This window comes from Sus scrofa, chromosome 7, assembly GCF_000003025.6.
Source record: "Sus scrofa isolate TJ Tabasco breed Duroc chromosome 7, Sscrofa11.1, whole genome shotgun sequence".
NCBI classification, from domain to species: Eukaryota; Metazoa; Chordata; class Mammalia; order Artiodactyla; family Suidae; genus Sus; species Sus scrofa.
Window position 1 is genome coordinate 97,075,206 of NC_010449.5, and position 24,693 is coordinate 97,099,898.

Consider the following 24,693-nt stretch of genomic DNA (forward strand, 5'->3'; position numbering starts at 1 on the left):
TAAATGCATTTTGACAAGTCGAACCACGTGTGTAAGCCCGGCTACAGTCCTGAGCTTTAGCATACTGGATCTGGAAATGGTTTCCTCTCCCCCGAAGCCCAACCCTGAAAGTCCCCAAGAAGCCAGCCCATGAGGGTCTATTGAATTTTCCTGCCCTGCGACATTGCGTGTGTATAAGCTCCATCTTCCCTTCAGGTATGGATACACCTGTGAAAAGATTCTTCGCATGCAGAGTGGGAACTCCCTGCAGTGGCTGGGTTCTTTATTTCCTTCAATGAAGTGAGAAAAGTGCCCTTGTGAACCTGAAGTCGCTTGCTCTCCCCTGGCCCCAGACACAGCTCGCCCTGCCCTCTGCCAGGTCTGCCCCCAGCCCACGCCCCTCTCACCTTTGTGTTTTGCAGTGAGGCCAGCTCCACTGCCTTCTGGGCCAGGGTCAGCAAATTGGCCTCCTGGGACGCCCGGCGCCTCCGTCGCGTGCTTTGGATCACCCCGCCCCGTAGCACCTGCCCACAGTCCCCTGTGCCCACAGCCCGCACGCCCTCCTCATTGCCCATGGCAGGAGCGTCCCGCTCCCGACCATTGGGTGCCAGTCTGTCCCCGTCAGACAGCAACTGCGACTCCCTCAGCTCCAGTGGGAATCTCAGAGCTTCAGGATGGGGCTGCCCCAGGGGGCCAGGTGGTGGCTGCTGCGGAGGCCAGTGATGTAGGAACAGATTGCTGGCGGGCTCCTGCCCAGGTTGGGTGCCAGCTCCATCCAGGGCGGTGGAAGGCAGGACGCCCTCCTTAGAGAGGCGGCGGGAGCGGCGGGGGAAGGCGATCTGGGCCTGAGGTAGCACGGGCTGCGGGGCTGACTCCTGCAGGAGGGCCTTGCGCAGTTCTGGGTTCAGGTCAGGGTTGGGGGGGAAGGGGTAGGGTGCCATGCTGTGGTGAGCCAGGTGGGACTGCCCCAGTGGCCCGCCCGGCTGCAGGCCAAAGTCCTGGGGCTGCTGAGAAGGTGGCTGCTGCATGGGGTAGAAGTTGTCAAAGAGCTGCATCTGGGGCAGGGCTGCCTGTTGCTGCTGCTGCTGCTGCTTCTGCGGCGGGAAGGCGGCAACAGGGTTGGGGGGAGGCGGGCCCTGCCGGAAGACTTGCCGGTTCACCTGGTGGCCGAACGCCAGCTGGAAGGGCTGCAGGGGCAGCGTCTGGTTTGGGGGCTTCTTGGCCACATGGAAAGAGTTCAGGGGCGCCTGAGGCTGCCCTACGTCCAGCTGCACCTTCTGTGGCATCATTGGCCGCACGGCGTTTCCATAGCGGTCCAGCTGCGGCCCCCCTCCCTTCTCCCGCTTCAGTGCCTCGGGGTGGTTATAGTAGGTGGAGACCCCCATGCCAGGATGAGGGCTCCCCTTGGGTCCACTGTAGAGGGGCAAGCTGTGGCGGTTCCACGTTGAGTGGGGTGGAGGCTGCCCGGGCTGCTGCTGCCAGCCGCTGTCACTGACACCCCCACCTCCTCCACGCTCTGGGCCCCTCCCTGGAGCCATCACAGAGTTGGGCCACTTGACTGAGCCCATCTGCTGGGACAACATGGTTCGCTCAGACCCATACACTACAGAGTTCAGCAGGGCCAGGCTGTTGGGAGGGGGCAGTTCCACAGGCTGGGAGGCAGGGACAGCCCCTGCTGGACCCTCCTGCCCAAAGTAAGGCTCCTCCTTGACTCTGGTGGATTGAGGAGGGGCCGGGGGCTGCTGGGGGGCTTGCAGGGCTTGGGGCTGCTCCTTGGGAGCTGGTTCCTGGTCCCCAAAGAGGCAACGCTTCCGCTTGTTCTGAGCCTTGGGCTGGGCCTGGAGGTTCATGGTGTGGCCAACGGGGCCCCGGAGTGAGACCTACTTCACCGGCTGCCCATCCCCTGGGGGATGGTCCTGCTCGAAGCCTGGCCCTAGTCCGGCAGCCAATGGGGGCAGAGAAAATGCTGGATGATGCAGTCAGGCACAGGGAGAAGGAACTGCTGGCTCTTCCTTCCTCGCTGTAGAGAGGCCCTTGGGCTTCTCTACTCTTCGCAGTTCATGATGCTCCACAGGGCTCTGGAGCCTGCAGACAGAAGAGCAATAGCATCAGCCACAGTCTCCCATGATGCTCCAGAGGTCAGCACAAGTGTGAGAGGAGGGCCTCAAGGGCCCTTCGGTTCCACAGCCTCCTGGGGACAAGCCCAAGGGCACAGAGCAGCATTGGTGAGGCAGGAGCCAGGACCACGGGGGAGCTACCAGAAGGCAGCAACATCTCCCAGGGTACCCTGGGGCTCTCCTGTTGTCCCACCACCTCGCCCTCTTGGTTAGGCTCCAGAACTGCTGCATTTGGTTATGTAACTTGCATGCAGCACAAAGATACCTGCCAAGGCTGAGATCCAATCCAGCCTGATCGCCTTTGGTCAAGCTGGGATAAGGAGTGGCAACGGCCATGGTGGGTTCTCTTCTCCTCTGAAGCCAGGCCTCAACCCCCTGGACAGCCAGGCAGGTCCTCTTACATCTGACCAGGCAGTAGCCTCCTCACCAGACCCAGCAGGAGTTTTGCCTCCTCTGACACTCCTGCTCTGAGACCTCAGACAGAAAGGGGAGGAAACAGGAGCCATTCCCAACTGTGCAGCCCAAGGGTTGGAAGCCCCACCAGGCCCTTGCAGAGTCCCAGGCCCAAGGCTAGGCCCAAGCACTGGTGGTAGGTAAGGCCCCAGAAGGGTGTGTGCAGTTCTAGCCCCACCCCTGGGAGGAGCTGCTGGGTGGAACTGTGGCTGCCGATTCTTCCCCTAACAGCACAGAACCTGTTTTGCAACCTCTGCTGGCTGGAGACAGGATCCAGCCCGGTGGCTGGTCAACAGTTCCCACCCCGCCTCCGCCACTGCCAAAGAGCGCCTGGCATCTGGAGTAAAGGAATAGTAGAGCTGCAATATTGCGGGTGTGCAGACTGCTTAGAACTTCTCAGGTCCAGAAGGTTTCTCCAGGACATGGCGTGACTAAGGGCTCACAGTGTTCCTGTGTTTGTTTTCTAACTTGATTTTAAAAACAAAAACAAAACCAGGTTGCTCTATTTATCCTGCTACACAGTGGAAAGAACTGAGACCAGTATTTTTCATTTACATGTGCTTTTATTACTTACATGCAAGTTATAACTGACACCTATCACTTGCATGTATTCAGACGTTTTCTTTCTTCAGAGAGGGTTTTTTTGCTGTTGTTTACTGTGTGAGGGGTGCCCCCCTCTGGAGGTTGGTGATGGGAGGGGGAGCAGCTACAAGATCCACCTCTTTGCCAAAGGAAGATTCTGATCCTGAGCCACTCAGTCTAGAAGGGGGTTGGGGGGGGGGGAGAGAGCTCAGGAAGCCCTGGGGACTGGATCTGCAGGTCCAGGCTGACCTCAGACGTCAGAACCGAGAAACTCGAGGTCACTGTTAGCAGCTCCGGGAGTTCCTAGGAAAGCCGCCGAGAGGAGAGCAGAACTGGGCACACGGGCAGACTCTAGTACGAAGCCCTGGCTGCCCCCGGCGATGCCCCGACCCCTGGGAGGCGGCCGCGCTATCGCTCCTCCGCAGGCTTCCGCAGCTCCCCAGCCCTTCCCCTCCAGGAGCAGCGGGCGTGCCGCGCTCCCGCCCCCTGCTGCCTCTCACTTTCACCCAGCACCCCGAAGGGGAGGAACTTCCTCCTCCATTTCCTTCCTCAGCTCCCAGGCCCTGTCGCCCGCGAGAGCGACGCTCCCTGCTCGCCCCCCCCCCTTTGTCTCGCCTCTGGAAGCTGCAAGAGGGGGAGACAAGGCGGACCCCCAGTCACCCAGACCCCGGCACAAGGGGAGGACGAGGACCAGCCGAGAGGGCTGAGGCCACGGAAACCGCTTCCCCGAACACCCCCCCCCCCCGCCCTCTTGCTTTTAAACCCTCATTCCCTGACAGCCAGCCCAATTCAGAGCGGAGCCCTACAGTCAGCCGCCAGACCGAAAATAACCCCGGGCGCCATCCTGAAGCTGCAGGGTGGGACTGTCCCGGCTCCAGATCTCAGGCTCTGCCTCTCCAGTCAGCACAAACCAGCTACAAGTACGTGTGTGTCTGCAGACGCAAGACCCAGGAAGGAAGAACGTGCAGGAGGGAGGGAAGGGGGGAGGGGGAGGGCGCAGGTCCACGTGCCTCCCGTGAACTGGGAGCCTCCCCTCCCCTACTGTACACAGACAGCCCCCCCCATCACATCACAGCCCTGTCGCCTTGTGAGCCACAGCACAGGCTTGGGGCTTGGAGGAAGGGAAGGTCCACGTGGCAGATGGGCTTGGGTGCACGTGTGTGTCTGAGGCAGGGTACCCAGGCACGAGGATGGCCGCTCAGCGGTAGGGGAGATGCCGGTGGAGTCCGTGAAGAGGGATCCAAGGTAGGGCTGCTCCTGCTCCAGGCCTGCTCACCTGCAGCTGCTTGGTCAGGTCAGGAAGGGCCAGGCTCAGCTGGTCTACCTCCCATCCCCCGCTGTGCACAACAAGGAGGGCCTTTCGTCTGGACGCCACAGTAGGTTTCCAAAGCTGGGCCAAGAATTGTTTAGAAGAAATCAAAGGGCCAATTCAGGAGAGGCTGAAGCTTCTGCAGAGGCCTCCCTGTCACCCCCATTGGAAGGCTGCTAACAGTGCTAAGAGCACAGACACCCAGGCCTGGGACCCTCAGAGAAGAAAGGTGGTTATCTAGGGGGATGGAAAAAGAGTGGAAGATGCCTGGGAACCCTAGAGGTAGGAGGAGAGGCACCAGGGCACGTAATAATAGTAGTAGTAGCAGCAGCAGCTAGTATATGCAATAATAATAACAGGAGTTCCTATTGTGGCCCAGTGGATTAAGAACCTGACTAGTGTCCATGAGGATGCAGGTTCCACCATTGGCCTCACTCAGTGCGTTAAGGATCCGCTGTTGCCATGAGCTGTGGTGTGGGTTGCAGATGCGGCTCAGATCTGGCATGGCTGTGGCTGTGGCGTAGGCCAGCAGCTGCAGCTCCCATTTGACCCCTAGCCTGGGAACCTCCCTATGCCACAGGTACAGGCAGATCCTAAGTGTGCTGCACATGTTTTCAAGACAGCATGAAGCTAAAGCAGGAAGCACTGGCATTTTAACCTCCATTTTACGGCTGAGTTAGATGAGGTGCAGAGGGGCTGAGTAACTTGCCAATGGTCTCATGAAAATTATAGTTACAGAGTCAGGGCTTGAACTTAGGTCTGCCTGACTCCAAGACCAAGCTTTTATTCCTTATCCCTAAGACAGGGGGCTAGGACGTCAGGGCCCTCTCTGCACACCTCCTTTCCACAGCATGCTCCCAATCTTTGGTCTCAGGGCAAGCATTTTCTGGAACACAGATATCCCTCCTCACTGGCGCTGGGAAGCCCCTTACCCTCACCTGAACTGTTGGCAGGTAAACCTCTCCTATCCGGCCCCGTACAGCTGGGACCCTTAGTCCTATGGGAAGGGAAGGAGGGAAGGGGCCTCCCCACAGAGGTGCCAGCAGGCTGGGGAGTCCACTGGCCGCTTTGGCCTCGTTCTCCAGGCCAGGACCCTCCATCCCCTGCAAGCCCAGCCCTGCCTCAGTTCTGGTTGCTGCTGCTGGGGCTTCCAGCTCTCATACCCCATTCCTACGGCTCAGCCTGCATCCTGGCCGGACTGAGCCACTTCCTCCTATTTCTTCTGCCCCAGCCCTCCTCCTCTGTCCCTCAGGTAGAAGTCAGCCTGGCCTTCCTCACAGGGAGGAAGAGGAAGGAAGCCATCCTTTCCGAAGGCTGCCGACCGATGGGCCAACTCCCTGGGGTTGCAGGGAGGAGGGTCTAATGAGGAACTCCTGTAAGGCAGCTCACCCCTGGGACCAGCCACGGGGCCTCTGACAACGGATGCAGAAACACTGCAAAAGGAAACCCACAGACATCATGGGGCCCCAGACACTTACACCCACTCTATCAGTCTGTTTGACTGTCTGTTAAGGCTCGATTCACTCTTCCCTTCCTCCAAGAGCCTCACTGCTGCAACCAGTCTCTGACCACACCACAAACAGTCCTGGGCAGAAGATACAGCAAGAATCTGATCTCAACGCCAGGGACCTATGGGCTTTCAGGAGGACCTATTGTGAGAAGCACTTTCTCTCCGCAGAGGAAAGCAGTGTGCACTAAGAAAACAGTGCTGAACCCACACATGTGTTTTGCAGACACGAAGGAAGGTGCTGCAAAGGCCGTTGGGTGTTCTGTGCTGGTGGTGACACCAGGCCCTCCAAGGATGGCAACTTGAACACATGCTGCCCCCCGCCCCCCATAGGCCATCAGTAGCCCAGCCATGTGCCCAACATTGGCTGGGACAGTCCAGTGAGCCCTTACCATAGGGCAATGGGGCCAGGCCTAGTGACCCCTGAGGGGACCAGAGCAACTCACAAGTTTGGGGCATTCAGTGCAGCCATCCGAGAGGCAAGACTGTTGTGAGTCAAGGTTACACAGGCCAGGAAAAGGGTACCCGGCTTGGTCCCAGCAGCCACAGGACCTGAGCCCTGATCTGGGGATGAGAGCAGACTGAAGCCTCCCCCTCCCCCCGCCCCAACCCCTGGAGGCTAATGCTCCAAGCCTCAGGCTAATGTTCTTACCTGTGCCACCCCTAGCCCCACAAACTCTGCACTAGGAAGAGGAGGAATCAGAGCTCATGCATCTCCAACCAGAGGCAAAACAGACCAAGAGATGGCATCCAACAAGGCCCCAAATCTCTAGGCCAGCCGGCTCCCTGAGCACCAATGAGGCTGTCTTAGGACAAAGTCTAAACTCGTTATCAGGCCCACAAGTCCCTGCAGACTTAAGTTGCTGCCACTTCTCTCAACACCCCATGCTGGAGCCATCCTTCCGTGCTATTCCCACTTCAGTACGCTGCTCCTGCTTTGTTTCCAGGTCTCTGATCAGGTAGTACCTCCGCCCGGCACACCTTCCTACCCTTTCCATCTGACCAAATCCTATTCATCCTTCAGGTCTCAGACACCGCTTCCTCTGGGAAGTCTTCCCTCACCCCAAGGCTGAGCCAGGAACTACACTCTGAGCCCATAATACCTCCTAACCGTCCCCCACCGACTGGGCTCAGCATACTGAATTCCAGGTGCCTATTTCTTAGTCTGCAGCAGACAGCAAGTTCCAGGGGACAGAGTCTGCAGATCGTCATCCTGGCACATGGCTTGTAGAGGAACCTCTCAGGCTGTTCATTCAAGACTGCACCCAAGGTGAGTCAGAGCCGTGCCTGGGCAGAGGCACGACTCATGGCCAGTGTGTCCACCCACCCTGGGCTCCTACCCAACCCTGACTTCCGGTCTCTCTCCCTGATGCACATTGGCATGCCCCATGATGCTCAGATGAAGAGGCCCAGCCTCCTAGCCCCACCCCAGCCCACCCCATCAGTAGGCTCAGGCCTAGTTCAACGAAGCTGAACACAAATCCTTCTCCAACTGCAGGCCCATAAGCCACTTGCCCCTTGATTGTCACTCACTGCCTCAAACTACATGCAGGACAACTGAGAAAGGGCCAGCCCCATGGCTGCCCCCTTCTTCTTCCTCAAGGCTTCCTACCCTGTCTTGACCAAGGCCAGGGACACAAGCCTGTGGATCTGTTCACCTCCTGCCCTGGCACAGCTGGGCTAAGCCTCAGGACACCAAGGTGTCTGGCTAGGATGCCAGGGGCAGTGATGAGAGGAGCCCAGCATGGCCCAGCTGGCCATCTAATCCAGGCTCAGATCCTGAAAAACTCTCTCCAGATACTCTGGGGCCTTTGGCTACAGCCAGTCTGGGCAAGTGGCCTGGAACTGCCATCTTGGGCCAACTAGAGTTGCCCAGGCTCTAGACAGACCTTCCGTCTGGGCACAGTGCAGTCATCTGCAATGCTGTGTGGCCCCTTCTAACTGGGAGTTCACACTCAGGCTGAAGGGCCCCATTTCTCCAAGCCACTGGACACACAAGTCTCACTCTCAAGGGGTAGGTAAAACCAGTAAGGAAGGAGACGCCAGCCACAGCGATGAGAACCCGCCTTCTGCAAGTGTCACTTCCCCCAGGGGCGTGAGAGAGCAGGCCCTGTGATGTACCCGTTCCCTGCCCAGAGGGAGTCCCCGGATTATCACTTCTCCAGACTGAACTTCAGCTCTGAAATCCAAAGGCTGATAGGCCGGGGCGTCCTGAGTCCCGGGGGTCTCAGCCATCAAGCTAGAAGGCCTGGCTGGGGTTGGAGCTGGCTGCAGTTTGAGCTTTGACTATAGAGATGCCAATACTGAGATGCTTGTAAAGGGATACCTATGAGAGGGCAATCCTTTGCCTTAAGAGGCCCCCAGGGCTTCATTCGGGTGTCTACCTTTATCATCCCCTCCCCCACTGCCCCACGAATACCCCCCCAGGATGTCTGTGAAAGCTAGGATAACCAGGGCCTTTTTTATAGGAGGGAAGCTGAGGCAGAAAGACACCATCAAGTCCCCAGGCAGAGCCAGGGAAGGATGGAGCCTCCGGGCCCAGCTCTCACCCACGCTCGAGGGCAGGAGGCTTGGGGTACTGGCTTCCTCCCCGCTAGGCCAGGGCCACAGAGGATCACAGGCAGCCCAAGAAATCCCTTCCACAGAACTCAGGACTCCCAGAGGGGAAAGTGGCAGGTGGCAGGTTTGGGCTCTCTCCAGAAAAGACAAAGCAAGTGTCCCTGCAGTCAGCCCTTCCGTGACTGAGCCTCTGGAGAGGGCTTCATGGGGACCTTACAACCTCTCTGTGCCCCACAGGGCTCATGCCACAAGAGGCTGTTCCAGCTCAGCCCTCCCCTCCTAGAAGGGCCTGGCTCACCAGCAGGTCTAGGGCAGGACTCCCTGGAGTCTGTGCCTGAGCCCCAAAGCCAGATTCTGCCCCAAACCAACAGGCAGAGAAAGCCACTCACAGGCACCTCCCTTAACATAACCTGCCCTGCCTACACCCCTTCCTCCCATGTACACACACCCTCCACAGCCCAGCAGGCCTGCCCACTGCCCCTTCATCCACTCAACAAGCATTTGCTGAGCAATGGCTCTAAGTCAGGCTCTGGGGAGACACAGAAAATGAGGTACAGTCCCTACCCACACAGAGTTCCAATCCAACAGGAGAGAAAAACAGAAACACACACTGATTATAACGCTAGGTGGCCTGTCCTGGGGCTAGAGATACATAGAAGGAACAGGTGACCCTGGGAGAGTTCCCTGACTTTGAGCTTTTGCTGGAGGCTGTTCCCTCTGCCTGGAAGCCCTGCCTCCACGCTGACAACCTGCTGTCCCTTAAGGCACACCTCCTCCAGGCAGCCCTCCGGCACATACTGTTCTCACCCTTTCTGAATCTTCATGCTCTTACTTGGCATTTACCACCATCCCACAATGCTTCTTCAGTTCCCTTTTGCTTCTGCACCAAGGCTGGGAGAAGCAGAGCCTGGAGGCGGTGTGGCCCAATGGAGAAGGCAGTGAACTGGTTGTCAGGTAATCAGGTGTCTGGTCCAGGAGCCGCCACTCACTGGTTTCTGTCTTTGAGGCATTTCGGAGCTGGGGGTGGAGCAGGGGGGCTGTGTCCAGGAATCACCTTTGTAATGAGCAACTGCCACAATAAATGGTAGCCACCAGCACTGCCCAAGTGCCCAATGTATGTGGGTATTACTTGTATAACCACTTATTCCCATCTCAGAAAGTGAGGAAAGTTTGGCTCTAAAAAGTAACCTGTTCCAGGTCACAGCCCGAGGTCCCAAGTGAGGAGCTAGGATTCGAATCCAAACCTGCCAACTCCAGACCAGGTCTGGATCGCACCCCGCTGGCTGTCATTGTTGAGCGGTGGTTCTCAAACCCACCCTGAGACATTGGTTCACGGGTCTGGTAACAGGGGACAGGATCAAGGTGTGAAATCCACAGTGCTTCCCGAGCAGTGCAGGTGGTCCCAGGCACTGGAGCAGGGAGAAGGCTAGAGGGTCAGGGTCTGGCACAGTGCAGTTTCCAAGGATCCAGTGCTCTCACTCTGCCAGGAGCTACCTACCAATGTGCTGTGCCCTGCCCAGGAGGCATGAGGGGTCCTGTGAGCCCTGGGACTGATTGTGGCTCATACAGTGCTTACAACCCAACTGAGTGCCCATGTTTACTGAGCACTTATTATCTGCCAGGCACTGTGCTGAGTGCATTGCAGGCAACATCTTATTTAACCCTCGCTTTTCTTTGTCTCATTTTATAAGACAAGTATATTCTAAAGTGTCTACTTAACACAAAAGAAGACAACAAAGGAGTGACAGAGAAACAAAAAAGACATTGGATAGATAGAAATCAAATCGCAAAAATGGCAGCCATTAACTCCAACCTTTTCAATGATTACTTTAAAAGTAATCACCTCAGTTAAAAGGCAGAAGTGGAAACATGGATTTAAAAAAACATTCACAAGAGACTTTAGACATTTTAGCTTCAAAGGCACAAATAAGTTGAAAATAAAGGATGGAAAAAGATATACCATGCAACCAAAAGAGAGCTGGAACAGCTATGCTAATATTAGACTAAACAGACTTAAGACAAAAACTCTTGTTAGAGACCCCCAAAAAAGGACATTTTATAATGATAAACATTATCTACCCATCAAGAGGAGACTACAATTATAAACACATATGCACCTAACAACAGAGCCCCTAAAATACATGAAGCAAAAAATGTCAGATTTGAAGGGAGAAAGAGACAATCCAACAATAACAGTTGTTACTACTACACTTTCAATAATGGCTAGAACTAAACAGAAAATCAACAAGGAAACAGAAGACTTGAAAACTATTTATTACGCAAATAGACCTAACAGACATCCACAGGACATTCCACCCAACAACAGCAGGATATACATTCTTCTCAAGGGCACATAGAATATGCTCCAGGATAGCTCATAAATTAGGCCAAAAAACAAGTCTCAATAAATTTTAAAATGCTGAAATCATATGAAGTATGTTCTCCAATCAAAATGAGATAAAATTAGAAACCCAAAATAGAAGGAAATTTGAGGAATTTATATAGGAAATGAAGGTTAGAAGTAACTTGCCAAATTCTCACAGCGCAGAAAGACCACTCCCTTCTTACTCAGCCCAAGTTCTCCACACCTTGTGCACAGCGCTAGGAAGCTGCAGACCTCAGACTTTTGCAAATGCCTGGGTAACCCCTCTCCCATCTCCCGCACCAGACACATACTGAACCTGACCCCAAGCTTGATCCCAGAATGGAGGGAGGACAGTCCTTTAGGGCTGTAACAGCTTGTTATGCAGCCCTGCTTCTCCCTGGGAAAATGGCCACAAGCAAATATTTTCACTCCCCCAGACAGTCTACAGAATGTCCAGAAGGCAGATCTCTCCCAAAAGAAGGAAGCTAACATTTACAGAGCACCTCCCCCACGCCAGGCACTTGACAAACCCTAATCCACGCATACAAACTTCCCATCCAGGCAACTTATTGACCCCATTCCATAGAGGGAAACTGAGGCTCTGTTATTAAGGTGGCAGAAGCAAGATTCACAATCTCGTCGGCCTTCAATGTCTCTGGTCTTTGCATCATCAGAAAAATTCCAAACCTACACTTGTTGTGGACTTCAGAAGGAATGCTACATGAGAACCCCACAAAGCCAGCTGTGGACCCTCCCCTTTCTCAGGCTCCCTCCCAGAGCGCTGCTTTTCCTGGGGCCACTTCCAAGTAGAGTGTAGTATTTAACACTCCCCCCAAGACAGAGGCCCAGCCCCAGTCTGCAGAAACAGGCTCCCCTCAAGATCGTGGGCACGTGTAAGACTCCCTGGAAGCTAAGAGAGCCCATGGTGTTTTGAGGTGGGAGGAGTGCAGAAGTGATTTGGAAGCCGCAGAGTCAGCAGAACCTCCCTCTGGAGGACAGGCCTCCACACCACATGGAGAAAGGTGGCTTGTCCTCTCCCTAGAGCCAACCAGCAAAGAAGGGCCCAGCTGAGCAAGCCAAACAGATTCCAAATATCAAGGGTGTTGGAATTCACTCAGTGCAATTCCTCATTCCACAAAGCAGCCCAGAGAAGAAAAGAAACTTGCCTGCAGATCAACAGCCAGGAGCAAGGCACAGCCCAGAATCCAGGACTCCGATAACAAGGTTTCAGGCCTCCATTCAGAAGGCCCCGCCTTTTGGCAAGATACTGGGCAGGACTTGGGGCCGAAGTAATATCCCAACATCACAAAAATAAGGCTTCTACTTTGCCATCATCACCACCTCTGACGTTTCTGGAGGGTCCTATGTGCCAAGTATGGTGCTGAGCCTTCTACACACATGATCCTGCTTAATCCTCATGACATGTATTCTTATGCTCCCCTTTCCCAAGGAGGCACCTGAAGATCTTGAGGTCATAGGAGGATAGAGAGAATGCCAGAACTGGGAACCCAGAGCCCCTTCTCAGGGCCTCAGGCTCAGCCTCCTGCTTGGGTTCACATCAGGCTCTTTGGGATGAATGGCAGCAGCCTCTGGGCTGTTCACCTCTTCTCCCTGGAGGGCAGCTTCTACTGGCCTAAAAACCACTGTCCTGTCCTGGAAGTGTGGCTGGCCAAGAAAGGGGAGTGAGAGAGGCCTGGGAGGCGAGTGGCTTTGCAGATGAAGATGCTACTGGTCATCACTGCCACTGGGCCACCCTGCGAAGGCTCAACATCTTCAGTTCAAGAGAAAACCACATCCCTCCCACACTCTCCAACCTCACACCCACAGTTGGCCTATAGCTCTTTAAAAATAAAGCCATGACTCGCCCCAAATCTCCATGGGGCCCAGGCTCCTGCCCCGTCCCCTGGCATCCCGAAGTTTGGGTCAAGTCAGTCCACGCTTGGGTTCCTACCAGCACCAATGGCCCCCACCAGGGCTGTGAGCATCGGCCCCCACCATGGCCATCCGCCTCTCTGTATGAGGCCCTCGGAAGGGTTTCTTCTTAAGAACTTCAATTCCTAAGTGATGGCTGCTCATTGCACGTCCTGAATAAGGGACACAGATAGTGCCCACCCACCCCAAAGATCATGGATCCAAATCTCCATTTCATGGCTGTTGAGACTGAAGCCCTGAGAGGTAATGTGACTTGCCCAGGAACACGCAACTGATTACTTGGGTAGAGCTGTGGTCAGGGCCACCCAAGGGATGTTCTCACACTCAACGCACCCTCAGACCTACGCTCCCGCATCTCCTTCTCAGCAGGGAGGCGGAGCCGGTGGGGGTGGGGAAGGGTGTCTAGTGTGTGATGCCTTCATCAGCTCAGGCTCTCTGCCTGGCCAGCTCTAGAAGGGGCCGAGACCTACCTTATGGCCTGAAGAGAGGGGTTTTGCGGGTGGTGGGGGGGATCCTGCTATTTAGAAGAAAAGAATAGGGATAATATGGCTCCCCAAAACTTGTTAGTGACCAAGAAACACAACAGCTTGCTGCCAGCAGAGGGGGTTGGTCTCCACAGGCTGGCTGGGGCCTCCTAGATGGGCTGCAGAATGGGCACAGAGAGCCAGCTGCCTGTCCCACCCGCCCAGCCACCCAGTCAGTGCCATGGCCTTTCTCAGGCCCCGGTCAAGATCCAGGGCCTCTGCCAAATGCTCACACATTCCTCGCGTTTCTCCAGTCTCTGAGCAGCTGCGGCAGGCCCTTTCCTCCTGTGTTGATTTATTCTTTATTGTTCCTGAAATACACCCAGAGGCCTTTGGCACTGGGCACTGGCAGAGCATCCAGTCCAAGCCCCAAGTACACACCAACCAGGCTCTCTGGGACCCAGTCCAAGCCAGCTGGAATGATGGGCCCTGGGGTCAAATCCAGCAGCCAGGAAGTGAAGCCCAGGATCCCACCTACCCTGGCCTATGGTCCCAGTGCTGTTCTCAGGACGACAGAAGCTGGGATACTTGGGGAGGAGGAGGTGTTTGGAAGGTCTCTGTGAGGACTCAACTAAGCCTTTCCACTCCCCCATGCATTAGTGATGCTCTAGCCACCCCCAGGTGCCTGTCACCCTCCATAGCAGGGCCCTGTGGCTCAGGCTGGGCTTCTGGCTACCCTGTAAAGTGTTTGGAGAGGGAGGCCTCGGAGGGGTCTTCCCCACCCCAGCCCAAAATATCTCCCCTATCAGCCATTCTCATGGTGCCTGAATTCCTACCATCAACACATCATTCCAAGAGTCAAGGCATCGTTCCCTGTGTACACAAAAACAGCCTGGAGAAGTGTAGGAGCTGCACAGTAAAAAGACAGGGTTTTCAGGGTCGAACGGAATGCATCCCGGCTTCTCCAATCACTTGCCTTTCTGTGGGCCTCAGTTCTCCTACCAGTGAATAGGCACAATATCTTCATCTCACAGTTGTGTGCTTAAATGAGATGCGTGTATGCATATATATACACGCCTGCCACAAGGTAAGGGCTCAATACATGTTTTAAAAAGATTTCTATTTTTTCTATTATCGTTGATCTACAGGGCTCAATAAATACGATTTCATTTCTCCCTTGCTGGGCAGGGGACAGATCATTATCAGTCTCCAACATCTGGCAGGGAATGAAATGGTCTCTTTCAGTTCCACAGCCAGGCAGGAACAGGACACGGAGACGAGGAGTCCCAGCAACAGCGCCGGGCTCTGCAGGCACGCAGGGCATCTGGCCTGGGGCCCCAGGAGGAGCACACTCAGCACAGGCCTCCCCTGGACCCAGCTGTGCCAGCAGGGCCTGCAGGGACATGGTGGGACAAGAGTCTCCAGATAGAACCTGGCAGGGCTTCCAAGCCCATAATGGAGCCTCCACCCTCCTGGGCTCATTCTCAGAGCAATAAAAGAGAAAGTGCCATCACCTGAGGGGGGCTGGTGAGAGGGTGGCCACGAGCAGGGACACCAGAGGCACCAGAGCCTGAAGGGGGCAAGTAAGTCTGCCCCGAAGCCACCACAGTGAATGTCCCACAAGTGGAAGTGCCCGCCTGGTTATTTTTGGCAGCTCTTCTGCCCAAAGCCAGCAGGGAAAGGCAGCTGCTAGCAACATGGGAAGACTGTTTACACTGTTAACGCTCACAGTGTTTGCGAGCACTGTGCAGGGACAAAAGAGCACCAGCAGCCACCAGGCAGAGGGGCCTCTGCCCCCTGTCTTCCTCTCCCGACTGTCCCTGTACGGTCCAAGCTGCAGGCTGCACAGCCCACAGAGCATGGGTACTTCTGCTTTCAGACAGATCCAGTCTCCCAACCGCAGAAAACTCACTTGCACACACACACACAGACAAATAAATAACTATGGAGCCAGCTGAAGACTGGGCCACACCCAGGAGCTGAGACAGTATTGCTCTGGGTTCTTCCTGCACTGAAGTGGCCCTCCCTGTTTCCAAATTGGGAGGGGCAGGGACCAGGGGCAGGACACAGGAGCAGCTCTTCTCTCCTGGCTTCTGAGGCGAAAGTGGGTACAGTAGATGGAACCTCAAGGAACCCGATGCCTCTCAGCTTCCCCATTTGAAAGTGAAGGAGTTGGACTAGAGGTTCCAAAGCGTTCTCCAGCTCTGGGATGACTCCTGGGAGCCGGGGAGCCCAGGACCATGACCCAGGGCCAGCGGGGGAGGTCAGACAAAACAAAGTCAGGGAGGGAGCTGAGGCCAGCCGGGTACCGGCTGCAGGAGCTGCCAGCAGACTGGGAGGAGGCAGCGGGGAGAGCAGCCTCCACGCACACTGGGGATCTCGAGTTATCACTCACACCCGCTTCTCAGCTCCCTTCTGAGCTCCAGGGCCTTCCCCTCCAAGGAACTGGCAAATTCTGGCAACAGCAGGCCAGACCGGGGCCTCCATCTGCCCAGCTGCTGGAAAAACCTGGGACTCGAAATCCCTCACTATTTTTCCTCCCCTCTGGACCCCATTTCCCCAGAGAAGATGGGGGGCCTCCGAAGGGAACCCCCTTCTGGCTGCCAGCCTGGTGGACTTGCCTCTCTCCAAGCTTGGGCCTCAGCAAACCTGCCCCTGCTGCTCTGCTCCCCCTCCCCAGGACTCCTGGTGGAAGAAGTGTTGCCTGGAAAATAACACTCACCGGGAGCTCCCTGTGGCTGGAGAGAAAGGCGGAGGGAACAGGGAGCACCCTCCCCAGCTGGCCACAGCACCGGGCTGTGTTCCAGGAAGAGCAAGATCAAGCACCCAGGCCAGGGCCGCCCCAGGCCTCCAGCCCCCCTCCTCCCCACCGGCCCAGCAAAGCACAGCCAGCAAGTCCAGTCAGTCAGGGAGCCCCAGACCCTCACTCTAGCAAAAGCCCAGCTCTCTTCTTACATGTGGCAACTTTCTTCTTAGATACTATCTTGGTGCCCCCCACCCGGCCCCTGCTACTTCAATTGGGAAAAGAGCCAAAGTGCTCCTAGGAGCAGCTCCCACCCCAGGCTCCACCCAGACCTCCTTTGAGGTCATACTGGGAGGCTGCAGGTGAAGCGAAGACAAGGGGACTTTTTCCTTGGCTGAGAAAGCTGACTTCCTCCCACTCACGTGAGCAGTTCTGCCTAAGGCCTGGGCAGATAGGTTCCTGAGAGCACAATCTGAGCTCTGGGAAGTTGAGCCCTTAACCCTTGGCTGCAGGGACAGATCTCTTGCAAAAATTCACGGGCACCAGGGTCTGGGCTGATCTAGGCTGGGGCATATCACACAGATGTGCCCAGGGCTTAGGGGGTTTGAGATGAGCTTCATTTACACAAGCCCCAGTGCCCTCCGACCACAAAAGAGATGCCCCCTTTATTTCCTCTTCCCTGGAAGGGGCAAAAGGCAAACAGGAGCTGGGCATGGTAGGAACCTGTAAAATGCTAGTCGTCATCTGTTGAGCACCTACTATGTGCCAGTCGTTTTGCATGCAGAATCTTATTTAACCTTCGCAGCAATCCTATGAGGAATTATTATCATTCCCATTATATAGGCAGGGAAACTGAGGCTCAGGAAATAACCAATGCCAAAGCCACACGGCAAGTGGGGAAGCTGGAGTACAAACCCAGGTCTGCCCAGGCCTGGTTCCTGTGCACCCACCAGGCTTCCTTTAGACTCACTGCCTAAGTTATTGTCCACACACCATCCAGGAATGATGTTCTGAGTGTGGGGGCGGAAGTAGGTGTGGACAAGTTTTGCTTGATGGCTCTGGAATCTGAATTGAGGCCCCATAACTATTATTGTTCCTGTGTGACTGTAAGAGCCCCTGTAAGTGAACGTGTGTTTGGGGTGGAGGGAGGGTGATCCGGATTCCAAATAGCAGTTTCCAACACCAATGTTATGCTGTAATGCTTCTGATTCATAAAATGAGCTCACAGTCTCAGGGCATCCTGAATGCTGCTTCGAATGCAAATGCAGATCCCGTAAGTAAGAACTGGGGATTTCAGCACACTCCACCCAGCTCCCATACAGCTCGTGGAGTTTTAGTTCAGCCACACACAGAGCGATCCTGTGCGGAAGCTACTCTTCCAACAGAACTCGACCCCTGGATGCATTTCCTGCAGCCTCTGGGATGTCAGGGAAGACGGGAGCCCCCAGGCTGCTTCTACACTAATGCACACACACAAGCAGGAAGGGTGCCAATTGGCCTGGTTAAAGGAAATGCCCAGGTTAGCAGATTCCCAGGCAGGAAGCTCCAAACTGTTTCACCCTGAGGTCCAGCTGGGGGCAGGATTACTGGGACACACTCTCCAGAATGCCAGTCATAGGGCAGTGCCAAGAGACTGGGTTCACCAGCACATGAACCAACCCCTTTTTTTTTTTTTTTGTCTTTTTCTAGGGCCGCTCCTGTGGCATATGGAGGTTCCCAGGCTAGGGGTCAAATCAGAGCTGTAGCCACCGGCCTACGCCACAGCCACAGCAATGTGGGATCCAAGCCGCATCTGCAACCTACACCACAGCTCACAGCAATGCCGGGTCCTTAAACCACTGAACAAGGCCAGGGATCGAACCCGCAACCTCATGGTTCCTAGTCGGATTCGTGAACCACTGCACCACGACGGGAACTCCTTTTTTTTTTTTTTTTTTTTTTTAGGGCCACACCCAAGGCATATGGAGGTTCCCAGGCTAGGGGTCAAATTGGAGCTGTAGCTGCCGGTCTACACCACAGCCACAACAACGTAGGATCCAAGCCGCATCTGCAACCCACACCACTGTTCATGGCAACGCCAGCTCGTCAACCCACTGAGCAAGGCCAAAGGATCAAACCTTCGTCCTCATGGATGCTAGTCATTCATTTCCTCTGAGCCATGACAGGCACTCCTTGCTCAACTAATACATATTAAACACCTACTAGATACTGGACACCGTGGGAATAACACAGGGGATATACTAGAGGCTACAATCACACTGAAAATGTGCCTTCAGGATTTGATATATTCATAGTAACTCACAAAATCCTCACCACAACTCTATGCAGAAGGTACAGAGACTCTAGCTCCCAGTTTATGTTTTAACCACCGCACTACAGTATGTACACGAATGACTGCATAAGCTAAGTCTTCTCCAAAGAAATGCCCTTTGAAACAGGATTAGAAGGATAAGCAGGAAGCTCCCAGCCACTGGTGGCCATGAGCAAGGTTGACTTCTGGGAGACCCAACTGCAGGAGAGGGGCTATCAAGGCCAAAGATTGCTGGACTGGGCCCAAGCCCCTTCCAGGACACTGCCCCGTGTGTCCACTCCCCCAGTCCTTCTACTCAAGAGCTCAGAAGCCACTGGGCAGCCCTCCCCTGAGTTCTGCAGCCTTCAGCTGAAATCTGTGACTACATATTGTCTCTTTTCTTCATTTGTTAAAAGCAGCAGCCTACAGGGCTAAACACTGGAGCTATTTTTAAATCCCACATTTAAAAGTTGAACTCTCATCCCCATGGGCACTCCAGGGTACTCTTTCTTAGGGTGGGGTGAGGGGCTGACAAAGCCAGGGGGAGTGTAGGGACCCTCCAGGTTCTTGGCTCCCTGTCCCCTTGGGAGCTACTCAGACCAGAGTAACCTCCCAGAGACCAATCCACTTACAGTGGAGACTGAGTCAGAGCCATGCAATGAGATGGTTTATCACAGTAGTTGAATGTTTACACCCCTACCATTCACTGTCCAGAGCAGGAGGAAAAAGAGGACCCATAAATTTCCAACCTGGGACGGAGTCTCCCTTCCCCTTCATCCTGAAGCTGTCCAATGGCCTGTGAAACGGGTGCATTTCTCTGATGCTAAAGGGACACGTGCCTCACCATCCCCAAGAGGTTCTGGAACAATCCTGGTGGTTTCCTTCCCTCAGTGGGGGCCCCACAGGGAGGAGAGGCTTCTCCTTAGAGCTATGGCTCTTCCACCCTCACCAGGCCTCCAGTCTCAACCCTGAAGCTGCAGGGCCTGGAAGAGGCCAGACCTCCAGGCTACCACCAGGCCAGACTCCCCCTACTGGGACGAGCCGGACCTCCCCTCCCCCCCCAGCCACAACTGCTAACAGGGATCCCCTGCACAACACGTGCCAAGCAGGCCTCTACAGTCACCCAGGGTCGGCCAGCAGCCAGCTCTCCCTATCCCATCCTCCCCTGAGCAAGGATGGCACACAGGTCCCAGGTGGGGCAATGGAAGCAGGAAGTAGTCACCAAAGTTGTGACCAACAAAGTTTTAAGTGGGGGCAAGTAACTTCCCCTTTTCATCCTTCCAGCAGCTCACTCTGGAGGCTGGGATGGAATATCCAGTCCTCCAGGTCTGCCTTCCTGAGGCTTGACAGCCCCAGGCCCCTATCCTGAAGCTGGCGGGGGGGGGGGGGGGGTGGGTGGAAAGGGGCTAGGATGGCTAGAGGTGCAACCCGGTGCGCACGGTCCAGGACGTGTGAGTTGGAAGGAGTATGATCAAGCCAGCTTGTATGCAGGGTCCAGACAAAACCTGGGCTCCCGAGTTCCGCACAGGCGCTACCAAATGCAGCACAAGGAAAGGCGGCAGCACAAGGAAAGGCGGCCGGGAGAGCTCCGCAGGCCGAGGCGGTGCGGAGCGGACGAGGGGATGAGAGGTCTGAGGTGCGCCAGGAGTCGGCAGCGCCCGGGGGCGCGGGATCAGGCCAGCCCGCCTGCCCAAAACGCTCCAGCTTAGGCCTCTGCGCACTAGCTCCGCTTGTCTGCCACCCCTACATCTCTGTTCCCCAAACTCCCGACGCAGAGTTTCCACGTCCACGTTCCCGTGCACATGGGAAGGCAAAGGGGATCCCGTGCCTAATTCCCGCAGCTCGTGAGCCCCTCCCGCGCCTCGCGGCCCTGGGCTCTGTCACGCAAGCGGGTCTCTGAGGACACCACATTTGCTCAGGCGGAGGAGGAGCAGTCGTATTCCAGAGCCGCGACCGCGGCCGCGGGCCCGGCGGCTAGGGAGGGTTTTCCTGCCGGGGCCGCGCCCGGGTGGGCGGGAGCCGCGCGCGAGCTGCGTAGCTGCACAAACACGGCGGGTTGGCGCTGCACACGCAGCTGCGGCCCGCGGGTGCGGGCCTCCGAGGGGCGGGTGGCAGGGCGGCAAACACACGCACACACGCACGGCTCCCACGGCCGCCCCGGCCGCAGAAGTTGTCGCGCCGCGCTCCCCAGAGCCGCGCGCCCCCGCTCCGGGCCGCGCCTGCAGAGCTGCAGCCCGCGCACCCAGCCGCCACTGCTTGCGCGCAGCCCGGGGTCCCTTGGTCGCCGCCGCCAGGGAAGGCTCAGCGCCGAGCCGCGTGCAGGCCTCGGTCGCCGGCTCGGCAGCCCCACTTACCCCGCTCGTGCCCGAGCTCCGCCATCGGTTTGTTCCCCTTCCGCCGTGAGCCGCCGCCTTCGATCGCCTCCCAGGCTCCAGCCGACTGCACGCACTCCCGATTTTAAAAACAAACAGGCGCCGCCGCCTCCCCGCGGCGCTCGCACGGCTTCCGCCAGCCCGCGCCTCCTAAGGCTGGGAAGTTTGCTGGCAGGGCCCGGGCGGGACGCGCGGGCTGTCACCCCTCGCTCGCGGCGCAGGAGCCTCGGCGCACCCCGCGCCCGTGGTGTCCGCCTCGCGATCGCTCTCCCTCCCTCCGTGTCACCCCCAGTCCTGCGATGCAGTGTCAGGATTGCACTGCTCTGACTCATCGGTTGAGCTCACAGCTTGAAAAAAAAAGAGAGAGAGAGAGCGAGAGGCAACAGCGAAGGAGGAGGACTCTGGCGTGCTACAAAGGATTGCACAACTCAGGGCTGGGAGCGCGGAGCGCCCAGCGGCCGGCCGGCGCGCGCGGCACCGCGGCGAGCAGGAACCAGCTCTACCACTTCATCAGCACAACTGTCTCGGGTCGGCCTCTCAGCCAGCAGGCCCGGCGCCGCCCACTTCCTGCGACCAAATAAGGCTCGGGAAGGCGTCTTTAAACCTCCGGCGGCTGTCGGGGCTGGGGATTTCCAGCAGACCTCACCTCCACTCCCGAGTCAGTCGCCACCCTCCCCCAGCCCCGGCCGGCGCCCCCGACGGCTTTGCTGGAACCGTCAGGCCACGCGGCTCGTCCCTTTCACACCAAGGTCAGGAGGAGACGGTGACGAAATGTTTGGAAACCCATCGGGCCTGCCAGGAAAGTATGTGTGTGATGTTGGGGAGGACACAAGTCGCTTTCTTCCACAAAGAAAACTCTGGTTTGGGATACGGCAAAGCATGCACCGTCCTCGCCAAGGCACTTTATTAACCGTCTCCCCAAGTTTCACTTTTTGGCTTATCAGCGTCCTAGTGGTGTAAAGGTTATTGAGAAACTGGTCTCAGCCCCTATAAAAGACCCATATCTCAATTACTTTGGTGTTGAAAGCTCCTGGGTTTAATCCTGGAGACTGAGGCCAGAGCTGGGCAGCTTTTCACTGCATATCTCTCTTTCCCTGCCTTCCCTACCATCCCTGATGCCTCCTCAACTGGCGGGAAGATGGGAAACATTTCTGCTATTCAGGAGGTTCTTGCTGCCCACCCTCCACCCCACCCCCGAAACAATGAGGCTCCAGGAGCCAAAAGAAAAGTCCTGAGCAGGGAGCCCTTTTTTTCTGGCTCCTTTTTGTTTCTCCCAAGAGATGAGTCAGATGGAGATTTTTCTTTGAAGGAAAAGCTACTGGACACTATACTGTGTCCTGGCACCTGCTTTTCCCCTGTGGCCAGTCCTGAGAAGCAGGTGCACGCCCTGCTTTCTCAGGGGGAAAGAGAGGGGCAGCAGAATGTAATTCTCTCAGTCCCTCTGAGCCCGCCAGGCAAGGACTTTCTCCACCAAGCCCCTCCCCCGGCCTCCAGGGGATAACAGAGCCAATGCTGATACTTTCTGACTAGAAACCTTGGAATAACCACACTTGCTCCTAAGGGGTATGACCTTCCTGTCCTCTTCCACCCCTTTGCTGGCAGGGGCACCTGTGTGTATCTGGAGCTCACACCTTACCCAGGGGGAAAAGGAATTATTTGCATCATGGTCTGCATGGTATGACAGACATGTCACAGTAATGACAACTTAGTCTTAGTATAGGCAAAATAAAGATAATTATGCCAGGGAACTGGACCGGATGACCTCTTAAAATTCCTACCAGTTTAAAATCCATGATTCCGTCATAGTAAAAAATGAAGGGGGGGAGCCAGGGAAACCCACAAAAAAAAGCCCAGACACTTGGATTTAGCATCTGCTCTGACAGTATTGTTCCTGACAATTCTGAAAGCATGTCCCCACACACAGCCTTCTTAGCAACCCTGCGTGTGAGGGCGTTTCGGCCTGCTCATTTTATGGATGAGAACACTGAGGTTCAGAGAGGTGGTGTGACTTGCACACGATCACAAGGCAAGCCTATAGTTTTTTCCCCCTCTCTGTTCCTCTTCCCAATTCCCCCAGAGGAAGGCAGTGAGCAGCTGAGGGACTGGGGTGCTTAGGCATGCAGGCCCCTAAGTAGAGGCTAGACTTTCTCGGGCCTCTTGGCAGAGGCTCAGTATAAAGCCTTTTTGTTTTCTCTATTTGTTTTGTTTTGTTTTGTTTTGTTTCTCCCACTGACACCTCATCCAAGTGAGGGAAGCAAAAGCCAAGCCATTTGGTCTCCACTGCCACTGCTGCCAGTTTCCTCTGCAGACCTGCAGGTGTCCTGACCTCCCCCAGGCCCAGAGCCAGCCCCCAGAGAGCCAGTGCAGACCAGCCCAGGGAAGTTCCCCACCAAGCAGAGCCTCGGCTGGGGAGCACATTCCTCGAAGAACCTGCCGCCATGGAGCCAGGGCCTGGTCTCCAGGGAACAAGAGGGAGCCACTCCAAAGGGCACTCCTCAGCCTTGTCCTGTCAGGACTTCCTCCCTGTCCCACGCTGGGCTGCTGGGCCAGGCCCAGGAAGCAGCACAGGGAGCAGAGGTAGATGGCAGGATGCATGAGAACCTGAAGTTGGTGACCTGGAACAGCCCTGCTGGGGCAGCACATGTTTTCACCCCAATTCAGACTTCCAAATGCAGGTCACCTCACAAAGAAGCAGGGAGGAGAAGGGGCATGTGCCTGTGTCCGGGAGGAGGGCCCAAGATGGTCCCAGATGGCCTGTGCCTGGCAGGAGAAGTCTCCCTCCCAAAGGCAGGCAGATGAGGATGTGTAAAGAAAGCTGCAGCTCTTCCGGGAAAGCCCTGGAGGTCAGTTTTGCTGCAGATATGACAGTGCAGAATCACTGACGTGTGAAGTGAAAGTTTTGGTTTTAGAAGCTCCAGCTCTTCCTACAGCGGCAGCTAAGAAGGGTGATCTTTGGGGAAGGGGAAGGGGAAAAAAAAAAGTGGTGGTCCAGGGACCTTAAGAACACAGCGAGCATTTCTGTACCATCAAGCTTCTTTACAAACTGGAGGAAAGAGAGGCGTACAGAGCTCCCGTTCCCAGCAAGTGATGGCTGAGAAGCGCTCCAGGAAGCAAAGAACCCTAGACAGGATTCCAAACCCTAGGTCCCAGTGATGGCAGAAGAAGCCATTAGAGAGGCTTGCCAGAACCACATCAGCTCTCTGGACTCCGCTCAGACTGATCCCTCACTGCCCTGAGCGGTCATCACCAGTGTCACTTCTGGGACAAACTGAGACCATTAAGAAGCTTCCAAGGCTGACGCTCTTGGGATAGACCATGACGGAAGATAATATAAGAAGAGGAATGTATATATACACGTGTGACGGGGTCCCCTTGCTGTACAGCAGAAATTGACACAACACCGTACCTCAACTTTAATTTTAAAAAAATAGAATTGCAGAGGAAAGAAGGGCTCAATTCAGGCTCCCAAAAGTTCTTTTCTAAGTCTTTTTTGAAAGCAACCAAAAGACAATCAAATGACATTTTAGGAGAAAAAAAAAAGAGAGAGAGAGAAGCTTCCAAGGGTGAATTTTGTGGTATGTGAATTATATCCCAATAAAGCTGTTATTAAAAGGAGAAAAGAGTTTCCAAGGAAGCCAGATTCTCACCCCCAACCACCTGCCTCTATTAATGTTCTGCTTCCATCATTCATATTTAAGAGGCATTTTCAGAGTTCCCGTTGTGGCGCCATGGAAACAAATCTGACTAGTATCCATGAGGATGAGGGTTCGATTCCTGGCCTTGCTTAGTGGGTTAAGGATCCAGTGTTGCCGTGAGCTGTAGTGTAGGTCACAGACATGGCTTGGATCCCCTGTTGCTGTGGCTCTGGTGTAGGCCAGCAGCTGCAGCTCCAATTTGACCCCTGGCCTGGGAACCTCCATATGCCACCTGTGTGATCCTTTAAAAAAAAAAAAAAGACATTTTCTTCACCCCAAACTCTATGCCTACTTTTTTGTCCTTTTTCCACTGTCCTTTCTCTGTC

General features: G+C 55.6%; 1 protein-coding gene across 1 annotated transcript in view; it reads right to left on the reverse strand.

Moving 5' to 3' along the window:
* The window catches only part of ELMSAN1 (ELM2 and Myb/SANT domain containing 1), a 68,718-nt gene that overhangs the window by 18,687 nt on the left and 25,338 nt on the right, over window positions 1–24,693 (reverse strand). The window contains 1 exon segment of the mRNA XM_021099496.1: window positions 387–2,064. Coding sequence (XP_020955155.1) covers window positions 387–1,829 — 1,443 coding nt within the window. The 5' untranslated portion in view covers window positions 1,830–2,064.